Here is a 13,173-nt window from a genome sequence, read left to right on the forward strand (position 1 = left end):
GCAGATTTATCAATTTCTTATGTTAAAAACTACCACCATAAGTATTGAAGTATTCAGGTGGAAATACAGGCCAAGGTGAACTTTTTGTTACCAAAACTAGTTTATTTTAACATCAGGTAACCCATTTAATGGATTCTTGTCTGTTCAGGTCTTGAGATAAAATTGATGAAATACTGAGAGTTTGGGGGGGAGGGGAATCATTATTTTGGGTAACAACGCTTGGTATCTTTTGGCGACGGAGCTGTGACAGACAAACAAAGCGATATTTCATCCCAAGAGGCAGCAAACTCAAGTAAAACTTATCATTTTTTTGTTGAATGTATATACATCTAAGAAAAAAATCTATTTTACAATGATTTAGGTGTATGTGTTGTATGGTGCCAGCAGGAGAGTGATGTAGGAGCAATAAGGTCAAAGAATTCTATTGGAATTACCACCACCAGTGGAACCTCGAAGATCTGTTGTAGGATGACGATGTACTCATTCTAAAACATTGATTCTTAACAAAATAAACTACTGTTAACCAACTCTCGCAGCTACTTAATTTCTTGATTTCCATTTCAAAACATTTTCGCTGAGATTCAATTTCGCTGATTTAAAATTGTTTGGAAATACATTTGAATTTAGTAATTGTATAAGAATTGTGGAAAATATCAATTTGCGGAGATAAAAATTCATGAATTCACCATGATCACAAAATTTGAGAAAATAAATTGCACACGGAAAAAAGCTCTTATCACCCTGAACAACCAAAGAAACCACTTGAGGCAATGGTTATCAAAGAGCATCAATACTTTAATTACACATTATACTCTGTATGTAATGTTGAACCTAATGTAACTGATTGAGGGATGGAGATAGATTTAATCTATGATATCATCCTTTCCTGCCATTTCCTTACCTGTTTTAGCTACCAATCTATACTAGCTGGTGTTCCTTACCAATATTGTAGGACTTGTTTTTGATCTAAACCTTCCGTTCCACACAGAAGATGAAAGGTTTTAGAAACACTCTGTATGTACTATGTAATGTTGTGATGGACCAGTCAGTGATATGTCTGTAATATACAGTCTTGACACCCTGAATCCATAACACACACAGACATCTAAATTTCTATATTCTACTACTCATTTGATGCCAACTTTATGTTACTGATACATACACGGGTACATTGACATCCCTAATCAACCTGATGTCAATCATCAAGTAAAATTAATAATTAAGACTTATCTATCGGCCAGATGATCTGTACGATGCTCTGTGACTATAGAATCCCGTCTTCCTCGGCAGCAGCATCTGTCAATATACTGGGTTTGTATAGCTCCTTAACCTTAGTGGGATCACTGTATCAGATGGGATGGAGGTGATGGTATTTTAGGTCTGTAATTGTGCTGTGACAATTCCCCTGGTATCCGTGTTGTGAGAATGCTAAGGAGTTTGTGTGTTAATTTTGTGGTCTGGCTGCTGGCCAATCAGGAGGCCTCACCATAATACACATACCTGTTGGAGAGTTTTTTACTCCGTTATTTATATAGAATTGCTAGGTGGTTCTGCTGCCCATCTCGTCAGTCATTACACTAGCTGGGTTTTTGTGTGTGTGATTTGGGGGTCTATGTTTGCCACTGCCCCTACCTGGCGGCTGTGGTGCCGTACTGGGTAGGTGCTTCATATATATATATATATATATATATGACTTGGGTCCGGGGCATTGCCAGTCGTACTCAGTGTGCACAGGAAGGAATAGCTCTAACAAGTATTGCTCCATCAATGTGACTTTCGTTGGGTATTAATGGTTTTACTTACTATACCCATGAGGCTGCACTCGTAATGGCAGGAAACTTTCGAAGACATCTTTATTTATGGGTATGTAAATAAGATGACCTTCTTTGTTTCTGGGGTAACAATAGTTAACTTTCTTTGTTGATGTAAATCAGAAATGGTTTCTGTTATTGGTTTGTGATGTACTGTAGCTCACAGGTTAAGTACTGTCAAGATAGTTGTATGATAAAACATCATGTGTGCAGTTCATGGTTCAGTTGATGTAGTGTGTGTGTACCAATCAGGTGCATGTGACTTTGGTTGTATAATACAGGTGTGTTATGTGTGGTACAGTATAAGACAGGTTTGTAATGTGTAGTGCAATATAATACAGGTGTGAGATGTGTGGTAATACAGGTGTGTAAAGTGTAGGACAGTATAATACAGGTGTGTAATGTGTAGTACAGTATAATACAGGTGTGTAATGTGTAGAACAGCATAATACAGGTGTGTAATGTGTAGTACTGTATAATACAGGTGTGTAATGTGTGGTACAGTATAATACAGGTGTGAGATGTGAGGTAATACAGGTGTGTAATGTGTGGTACAGTATAATATGGGTGTGAGATGTGAGGTAATACAGGTGTGTAATGTGTAGTACTGTAAAATACAGATGTGTAATGTGTAGTACAGTATAATACAGATGTGTTATGTGTGGTACAGTATAACACAGGTGGGTAATGTGTGGCACAGTATATTACAGGTGTGTTATGTGTAGTACAGTATAATACAGGTGTTTAATGTGTAGTACAGTATAATACAGGTGTGTAATTTGTAGTACAGTACAATACAGGTGTGTTATGTGTGGTACAGTATAAAACAGGTGGGTAATGTGTGGCACAGTATATTACAGGTGTGTTATGTGTGGTACAGTATAAGACAGGTGTGTAATGTGTGGCACAGTATATTACAGGTGTGTTATGTGTGGTAAAGCATAATACAGGTGTGTAATGTGTGGTACAGTATAATACAGGTGTGTAATGTGTAGTACAGTATAATACAGGTGGGTAATGTGTAGAACAGTATAAAACAGGTGTGAAATGTGTGGTACTGTATAATACAGGTGTGTAATGTGTGGTACAGTATAATGCAGGTGTGTAATGTGTAGTACAGTATAATACAGGTGTGTAATGTTTGGTACAGTATAATACAGGTGTGTAATATGTAGTGCAGTATAATACAGGTGTGTAATGTGTGATACAGTATAACACAGGTGGGTAATGTGTGGCATAGTATATTACAAGTGTGTTATGTGTGGTACAGTATAATACAGGTGTGTTATGTGTGGTACAGTATAAGACAGGTGTGTAATGTGTGATACAGTATAATACAGGTGTGTAATGTGTGGTTCTGTATAATACAGGTGTGTAATGTGTGATACAGTATAATACAGGTGTGTAATGTGTGGTACAATATAATATAGGTGTGTAATGTGTGGTTCTGTATAATACAGGTGTGTAATGTGTGATACAGTATAATACAGGTGTGTAATGTGTGGTACAGTATAATACAGGTGTGTTATGTGTGGTACAGTATAATACAGGTGTGTTATGTGTGGTACAGTATAAGACAGGTGTGTAATGTGTTGTACAATATAATATAGGTGTGTAATGTGTGGTGCTGTATAATACAGGTGTTTAATGTGTGATACATTATAAGACAGTTGTGCAATGTGTGATTCAGAATAATACAGGTGTGTAATGTTTAGTACAGTATGATACAGGTGTGTAATTGTATAGTACAGTATAATACAGGTGTGTGATTGTATAGTACAGTATAATACAGGTGTGTAATTGTATAGTACAGTATAATACAGGTGTGTAATTGTATAGTACAGTTTAATACAGGTGTGTAATTGTATAGTACAGTATAATACAGGTGTGTGATTGTATAGTACAGTATAATAGTGTGTAATTGTATATAGTACAGTATAATACAGGTGTGTGATTGTATAGTAGTACAGTATAATAAAGGTGTGTAATTGTATAGTACAGTATAATACAGGTGTGTAATTGTATAGTACAGTATAATACAGGTGTGTAATTGTATAGTACAGTATAATACAGGTGTGTAATTGTATAGTACAGTATAATACAGGTGTGTAATTGTATAGTACAGTATAATACAGGTGTGTGATTGTATAGTACAGTATAATACAGGTGTGTAATTGTATAGTCAGTACGGGATTGTATAGTACAGTTAATACAGGTGTGTAATTGTATAGTACAGTATAATACAGGTGTGTAATTGTATAGTACAGTATAATACAGGTGTGTAATTGTATAGTACAGTATAATACAGGTGTGTATTGTATTGTATAGTACAGTGTGTAATGTATAGTACAATACAGGTGTGTAATTGTATAGTACAGTATAATACAGGTGTGTAATTGTATAGTACAGTATAATACAGGTGTGTGATTGTATAGTACAGTATAATACAGGTGTGTGATTGTATAGTACAGTATAATACAGGTGTGTAATTGTATAGTACAGTATAATACAGGTGTGTAATTGTATAGTACAGTATAATACAGGTGTGTGATTGTATAGTACAGTATAATACAGGTGTGTAATTGTATAGTACAGTATAATACAGGTGTGTGATTGTATAGTACAGTATAATACAGGTGTGTGATTGTATAGTACAGTATAATACAGGTGTGTAATTGTATAGTACAGTATAATACAGGTGTGTAATTGTATAGTACAGTATAATACAGGTGTGTAATTGTATAGTACAGTATAATACAGGTGTGTAATTGTATAGTACAGTATAATACAGGTGTGTAATTGTATAGTACAGTATAATACAGGTGTGTAATTGTATAGTATACAGTATAATACAGGTGTGTAATTGTATAGTACAGTATAATACAGGTGTGTAATTGTATAGTACAGTATAATACAGGTGTGTAATTGTATAGTACAGTATAATACAGGTGTGTAATTGTATAGTACAGTATAATACAGATGTGTAATTGTATAGTACAGTATAATACAGGTGTGTAATTGTATAGTACAGTATAATACAGGTGTGTAATTGTATAGTACAGTATAATACAGGTGTGTGTAATTGTATAGTACAGTATAATACAGGTGTGTAATTGTATAGTACAGTATAATACAGGTGTGTAATTGTATAGTACAGTATAAGACAGGTGTGTAATTGTATAGTACAGTATAATACAGGTGTGTGATTGTATAGTACAGTATAATACAGGTGTGTGATTGTATAGTACAGTATAATACAGGTGTGTAATTGTATAGTACAGTATAATACAGGTGTGTGATTGTATAGTACAGTATAATACAGGTGTGTGATTGTATAGTACAGTATAATACAGGTGTGTGATTGTATAGTACAGTATAATACAGGTGTGTGATTGTATAGTACAGTATAATACAGGTGTGTAATTGTATAGTACAGTTAATACAGGTGTGTGATTGTATAGTACAGTATAATACAGGTGTGTGATTGTATAGTACAGTATAATACAGGTGTGTGATTGTATAGTACAGTATAATACAGGTGTGTATTGTATAGTATATACAGGTGTGTGATTGTATAGTACAGTATAATACAGGTGTGTAATTGTATAGTACAGTATAATACAGGTGTGTAATTGTATAGTACAGTATAATACAGGTGTGTAATTGTATAGTACAGTATAATACAGGTGTGTAATTGTATAGTACAGTTTAATACAGGTGTGTAATTGTATAGTACAGTATAATACAGGTGTGTAATTGTATAGTACAGTATAATACAGGTGTGTGATTGTATAGTACAGTATAATACAGGTGTGTGATTGTATAGTACAGTATAATACAGGTGTGTAATTGTATAGTACAGTATAATACAGGTGTGTGATTGTATAGTACAGTATAATACAGGTGTGTAATTGTATAGTACAGTATAATACAGGTGTGTAATTGTATAGTACAGTATAATACAGGTGTGTAATTGTATAGTACAGTATAATACAGGTGTGTAATTGTATAGTACAGTATAATACAGGTGTGTGTAATTGTATAGTACAGTATAATACAGGTGTGTAATTGTATAGTACAGTATATACAGGTGTGTGATTGTATAGTACAGTATAATACAGGTGTGTGATTGTATAGTACAGTATAATACAGGTGTGTAATTGTATAGTACAGTATAATACAGGTGTGTGATTGTATAGTACAGTATAATACAGGTGTGTGATTGTATAGTACAGTATAATACAGGTGTGTGATTGTATAGTACAGTATAATACAGGTGTGTGATTGTATAGTACAGTATAAGACAGGTGTGTAATTGATATAGTACAGTATAATACAGTGTGTGTAATTGTATAGTACAGTATAATACAGGTGTGTATTGTTATACAGTATAATACAGGTGTATAATACAGTGTGATGTATAGTACAGTATAATACAGGTGTGTAATTGTATAGTACAGTATAATACAGGTGTGTGATTGTATAGTACAGTATAATACAGGTGTGTGATTGTATAGTACAGTATAATACAGGTGTGTAATTGTATAGTACAGTATAATACAGGTGTGTAATTGTATAGTACAGTATAATACAGGTGTGTGTAATTGTATAGTACAGTTTAATACAGGTGTGTGATTGTATAGTACAGTTTAATACAGGTGTGTAATTGTATAGTACAGTATAATACAGGTGTGTGATTGTATAGTACAGTATAATACAGGTGTGTGATTGTATAGTACAGTATAATACAGGTGTGTGATTGTATAGTACAGTATAATACAGGTGTGTGATTGTATAGTACAGTATAATACAGGTGTGTGATTGTATAGTACAGTATAATACAGGTGTGTAATTGTATAGTACAGTATAATACAAAGTGTGTAATTGTATAGTACAGTATAATACAGGTGTGTAATTGTATAGTACAGTATAATACAGGTGTGTGATTGTATAGTACAGTATAAGACAGGTGTGTATTGTATAGTACAGTATAATACAGGTGTGTAATTGTATAGTACAGTATAATACAGGTGTGTGATTGTATAGTACAGTATAATACAGGTGTGTAATTGTATAGTACAGTTAATACAGGTGTGTGATTGTATAGTACAGTATATACAGGTGTGTATTGTATAGTACAGTTAATACAGGTGTGTGATTGTATAGTACAGTATAATACAGGTGTGTGATTGTATAGTACAGTATAATACAGGTGTGTGATTGTATAGTACAGTTAATACAGGTGTGTAATTGTATAGTACAGTATAATACAGGTGTGTAATTGTATAGTACAGTATAATACAGGTGTGTAATTGTATAGTACAGTATAATACAGGTGTGTGATTGTATAGTACAGTATAATACAGGTGTGTAATTGTATAGTACAGTATAATACAGGTGTGTAATTGTATAGTACAGTATAATACAGGTGTGTAATTGTATAGTACAGTATAATACAGGTGTGTAATTGTATAGTACAGTTTAATACAGGTGTGTAATTGTATAGTACAGTATAATACAGGTGTGTAATTGTATAGTACAGTATAATACAGGTGTGTAATTGTATAGTACAGTATAATACAGGTGTGTAATTGTATAGTACAGTATAATACAGGTGTGTAATTGTATAGTACAGTATAATACAGGTGTGTGATTGTATAGTACAGTATAATACAGGTGTGTAATTGTATAGTACAGTATAAGACAGATGTGTAATTGTATAGTGCAGTTTTGTTCATTTTGTTCATTGTTTCACGTGGATAGCACAAAAACATTTTCCGGTAACATTGACTTATATCGAGATGCATTTAGAAATAGGCCCAATTGAAAAATCTCATTAGTAGAATTATTGCCCTTTGTACTTTTAACCAATTGACTGTGTCACCACAAAAACTTAGATCACTATGAATGTAAGAAGAGAGCAAAAATGCAACAGACCAAGGTTTGAACCCAGGACCTCTGAACACTAGCTTGACACTCTGCCTTCTCAGCTTCCTGGTCGCTGACAGTCATCCCTCATCGTTACATGTTACAAACTCAGGTGACTGTGTTCAGGCCTATTGGCCTTGGATTTTCACACTGACAGCTAAAGAGGTTTGCTGTACATGTGTTTACTATTTCAACACTAACTTTTTTAATCCTTATGCAGTTAAACAAATGTCACTATTGTTTGAATGACATATTATACAAGCATTTGAATATCATGGAAACAAACACGGAAGTTCACATAGAAATTATTGGTTCACAGAACTTTTCCAGTATAAATACCACCCAGTGGAGGATTTTGTAGCACTATTCAATGGGTACAGACATTGCTTCCTTGCCAAATGGTTTGTGGAATATTGGCTGCTGGTATTTGAGGAAAGAATTCCAACTCTTGGTTCGTTTGGCATGGATCTGGAAGGAACCTCCTTATATTACATCATAGGGGTCAGTGTGTCATGGAGCTGATGGGCTAATCCCTCTCATTAGCTGGTGGTGTCAAACATCTCCACAGCTCTCCTCTACTAACAGGTGTCTGTTACTACATAGTGTGCTGCTCTTGATGAGTAAATGTCTACAAAGAGGAGGCATTGGGGAAGTGTAAAAGATTGAGCGTAATATGCACCATGCGTCTGATACATATGTTAGTTAACTGAAATACAGAACAGAAATCATATTATAACTACCGTTTCCCACTTGGTTTCTAATTGGAATAACTTGCGGTTTTCACTTTTTTTCTACCAATCTAAATAAATTCCTCTCATATATAGCACATGTGGATAATGTTGTTAGACGATAATATGGGTCTAACCACAAACTGCTGCAAAAAGTTGTAAGTGGAGAGCTATTAAACACTAAACAGTGGTAGATCTCTGATCAGCCCTCTCTATAGCCCTGTAACTGTACAGCTTACACCCTTACCACTTATCTTAATTAGTCACAACCCGCCTTAATATCACACCTTTACTAGCAGTTAAAGATACTGGAAGCCACCTTAATCTGTAGGGAGGGTGTCTTTATCTGTGGGGAAGGGAGGGTGTCTTAATCTGTAGGAAGGGTGTCTTAATCTGTGGGGAAGGGAGGGTGTCTTAATCTGTAGGAAGGGTGTCTTAATCTGTGGGGAAAGGGTGTCTTAATCTGTAGGAAGGGTGTCTTAATCTGTGGGGAAGGGAGGGTGTCTTAATCTGTAGGAAGGGTGTCTTAATCTGTGGGGAAGGAAGGGTGTCTTAATCTGTGGGGAAGGGAGGGTGTCTTAATCTGTAGGAAGGGTGTCTTAATCTGTGGGGAAGGGAGGGTGTCTTAATCTGTAGGAAGGGTGTCTTAATCTGTAGGAAGGGTGTCTTAATCTGTAGGAAGGGTGTCTTTATCTGTAGGAAGGGTGTCTTAATCTTTGGGAAGGGAGAGTGACTTAATCTGTAGGAAGGGTGTCTTAATCTGTAGGGGAAGGGAGGGGTCTTAATCTGTAGGAAGGGTGTCTTAATCTGTAGGAAGGGTGTCTTAATCTTAAGGAAGGGTGTCTTAATCTGTGACGAAGAGAGTGTGTCTTAATCTATAGGAAGGGTGTCTTAATCTGTAGGGGGAGGTAGGGGTCTCAATATGTAGGAGAGGGAGGGTGTCTTAATCTGTAGGGGGGAAGGATGTCTTAATCTGTAGGGGAAGGAAGGGTGTCTTAATCTGTGACGAAGGGAGTGTGTCTTAATCTATAGGAAGGGTGTCTTAATCTGTAGGGAAGGGAGGGTGTCTTTATCTGTAGGAAGGGTGTCTTAATCTGTAGGAAGTGTGTCTTAATCTGAAGAGAGGGTGTCTTAATCTTTGGGAAAAGAGAGTGACTTAATCTGTAGGAAGAGTGTCTTAATCTGTAGGGGAAGGGAAGGTGTTTTAATTTGTAGGGAGTGGGAGGGTGTCTTAATCTGTAGGGGGAGGTAGGGGTCTCAATATGTAGGAGAGGGAGGGTGTCTTAATCTGTAGGGGGGAAGGATGTCTTAATCTGTAGGGGAAGGGAGGGTGTCTTAACTTGTAGGGGAAGGGAGGGTGTCTTAATCTGTAGGGGTGGGAGGATGTCTTAATCTGTAGGGGGAGGGAGAGTGTCTTAATATGAAGGGAGAGGGAGTGTGTCTTAATCTGTGGGGAGGGAGGAGGTCTTAATATGTGGGGGGAGGGAGGGTGTCTTAATATGTAGTGGGAGGGATGGTGTCTTAATATGTAGAGGGAGGGAGAGTGTCTTAATCTGTAGGGACAGGGAGGGTGTCTTTTTGTAGGGGGAGGGAGGGTGTCTTAATCTGTAGGGAGAAGGATGACTTCATCTGTAGGAGAAAGAAGGGTGTCTTAATCTGTAAGAGGAGGGCACCTTATTTTGTAAGGGAAGAGCATCTTGATCTATAGGGAGAGGGCACCTTAAAGTTAGAAGTAGAGTTGAAAGGGGGCGGGGACGGTATCTTATAATTAATCTTTCATATGTACTAATAATTGACCAGGGTAGGAGAAGGACTGCACATATACTTCACAAAGTTCAATTACGGTTAAATTGTGTTGGTACATGTAAGGCAACATTTGTATTTCGTTTTAAAGAAAAGGAGATGGAAAGATGTTTCAATGTCAGATTTTGACCTGTACATAAGGAATGCACATCAATGTTTTAGCAGAACCTGACCTTGTATTACTGTGTAAGAAGGGAAGATGGGTTATTTGTTTTGGAGAATAATAAGGAGCATGTTCTGTATGTTGATATAGAGAACACAACAGGTGTCTGTTTACGGAGTGTGTATTGGTTTAACTTTTACCAAAAATACAAACCATAATTATGGTGCATGTCTCAGGATGCCAACTCTGTCTCTGATAGGGTTTGGTTTGGTTGGTGTAATGTCCTTTGAACAGCCAGGGTCATTTAAGGTGATTAGGAGATGTCCCCCACCTCTGATGATCACCATCCTATGGTCAGTACCTGACAACAGCCCCACATGGGATTTAAACTTGTAATGTAGAGATAGAGGGCTTGTGGTAATATGCTGGGACATCTTTGCCACTTTGGTCTCAATATTTCTGCTAAAATCTACCCTAATATTACAGGAAAAAGGTACTTTGCTGTTACTGATAATTCTATCCTAATGTATTGCAGATAAAATTTGTCCTGTAAAATTATCCTGATATTTTAGCTAAGATTTACCATTATAATGCAAATGTGGTGTGATATAGACAGTACTGATATATATCAGCCCACTCTCAATAAACCGGTGTAATTACCAGTTATAACAGTGATGATCCAGCTAATTTGGTACCCACTCTGTACCTGTGGAAATGTCTTATTGTCACACTGGCATTAACGACCAACCGTTAATTAACACATAATAGTGAGACATTCCTTATGGTAGAGAAGACAGTGTAGAGATAATTAATATCAATGAGTGTAATCACTGTTATATAGCTTACCGAGGTAAACGTGTTGTCACTGTACATGGAATTGGCACCAGTGCACACATTTCCATGTTGTAAATGTGGAGGTTTTGGCAGGCAACTCAAGTCAACTGTGAAGAGAGTAATGTGTTGATGGGAACAGGTTGACATCCTGTTCTGACAGTGAAGTATGGAACTGATGTCTGCCAAAATATATACTTGTGATGAGAAAGTATAACACACAGGGATGACCTTGGGTGTCACCAGGTATACACAACTGTTTGCATAGAAACAAAAGATATTCTGAGATATCAGCGAACCAATTTGTAGCTGAGTCAGATACAATGAATGTATCCAAGTTGTAAACAAAATGTGCACTACATTGAGTCAGGTATAGTGAGTTAAGCCAAGATGTATACAAAATCTGTACTATTGCAAAACACGGTAACTAGCAGATCAACCAACAGCAAGTTTCCATAGTGCAATGTAAGAGATCTTAAAGTTGTCACAGTTCACAAATTAATCTATTAATTAATTACCATCAACTTCATTGTTTTCCAATAACTGAAAGGCTAATAATGAAATGTTCCGATTTTAAATAATGATACAGTGATACAGTCTAAACCGGATGTGACAGCATATTTGGACCATATAGTTAGGTTTCTGAATTATACATTTATTTTTACTATAAATTGAGGAAGGAAATGCCATACAGAATACACAGGAATTAGGATAAAACAGGCTTTTTTTAAGTTATATTTATTTAAAACCAAAAGTAGTTAAGAAGTAAAGCATTAAATCTACTTTATGATGAAATGAAATATTTTCTTCACAGAAAAAGATGGCACTCATACATGGTTGTGATTGATAGCCAACTGAAGCTGTGAAATAGTTTCTTGATGAGAAAGCACCTTATCTGAGATATGATATGAAATCATATATATTACTGTGATATATGTAACATCAAATTCTGGATATCATCAAAGGCAACAGAATTAGGATCCGAAGCGAAGATTTGAGTGACATGAGAATCAATCAGGACGAAGGCATGATGTCAGAGCTCGCCTTACAAATGTTTTGATGCAGTTTACAACTGGTTGTTCAGTACACCACGGCACTGCACTTAAATACTTGGATGTTCTATAGAAAATATTAACATCAGTTTGATACAGGGCCATTTTGGGTGATTTTATGGTTACGTGTCCTTACAGTGAAGTACAAATTATGAATCATGATATTGGTACATTGTTACTTGTTGGTACTGATTGACAATATTAGCAAGATTCTGTACTTGAAAATGAGTTTCCTAGGTGATTGTCAATAGTGGTGAATTTCATCATGTACTTTGTGATGAGTTGGTAAGGATATACAGATTAATCATATAGCACTGAGTGTATCCCTCTCTATCCAGTCTGTCAACTGGTAACAGGTTATTGATGATTCTCACGGTCCCTGCTGTATCATACAAACATCTGATACCTTCCTCAAATGTGGTATTTGAAGATACATGGAGGATGAGGAACCTGTTTTGGAAACATTTGTTTTATTTCTTTCTGTGTTTGTTTTAAATATTCTGCCGAAAATATGAAAAAAAAAATAACTGATATAGCAAAGCCATTAACTAAACCTAGAATCAATTAAACCAGGTTAAGTTTTAGATTTGTACAAGACTACTGAACAAAGTACGTCAGAACCAGGCACTTCAGAGGAGTGTACTTCTCATCTGTTTTACCCATCATAGATATATAAGGAAAGATTCACTAGCTGTCAATTTAACAGTCAGAGTGCTGCATGTGACTGTTCATTTGGCTCTGTGTGTACTCCGACATTTGGCTCTGTGTGTACTCCGACATTTGGCTCTGTGTGTACTCCGACATTTGGCTCTGTGTGTACTCCGACATTTGCTCTGTGTGTACTCCGACATTTGCTCTGTGTGTACTCCGACATTTGCTCTGTGTGTACTCCGACATTTGGCTCTGTGTGTACTCTG

General features: G+C 36.0%; 1 protein-coding gene across 5 annotated transcripts in view; it reads left to right on the forward strand.

Annotated features, from left to right (window-relative positions):
• LOC138318978 (pleckstrin homology domain-containing family H member 1-like) overlaps window positions 1-13,173 on the forward strand; it is a 177,249-nt gene that overhangs the window by 44,787 nt on the left and 119,289 nt on the right. Inside the window, exon 1 of one of the 5 annotated variants that reach the window (XM_069261839.1) lies at window positions 1,442-1,863. The exons of the other annotated variants lie outside the window; for them this stretch is intronic. Coding sequence (XP_069117940.1) covers window positions 1,828-1,863 — 36 coding nt within the window. The 5' untranslated portion in view covers window positions 1,442-1,827. Of the gene's footprint in view, window positions 1-1,441; window positions 1,864-13,173 lie in introns of those variants that run through there. 5 annotated transcript variants of the gene reach the window in all.

The sequence above is a fragment of the Argopecten irradians genome, chromosome 3 (genome assembly GCF_041381155.1).
Source record: "Argopecten irradians isolate NY chromosome 3, Ai_NY, whole genome shotgun sequence".
In the NCBI taxonomy this organism is placed as follows: Eukaryota; Metazoa; Mollusca; class Bivalvia; order Pectinida; family Pectinidae; genus Argopecten; species Argopecten irradians.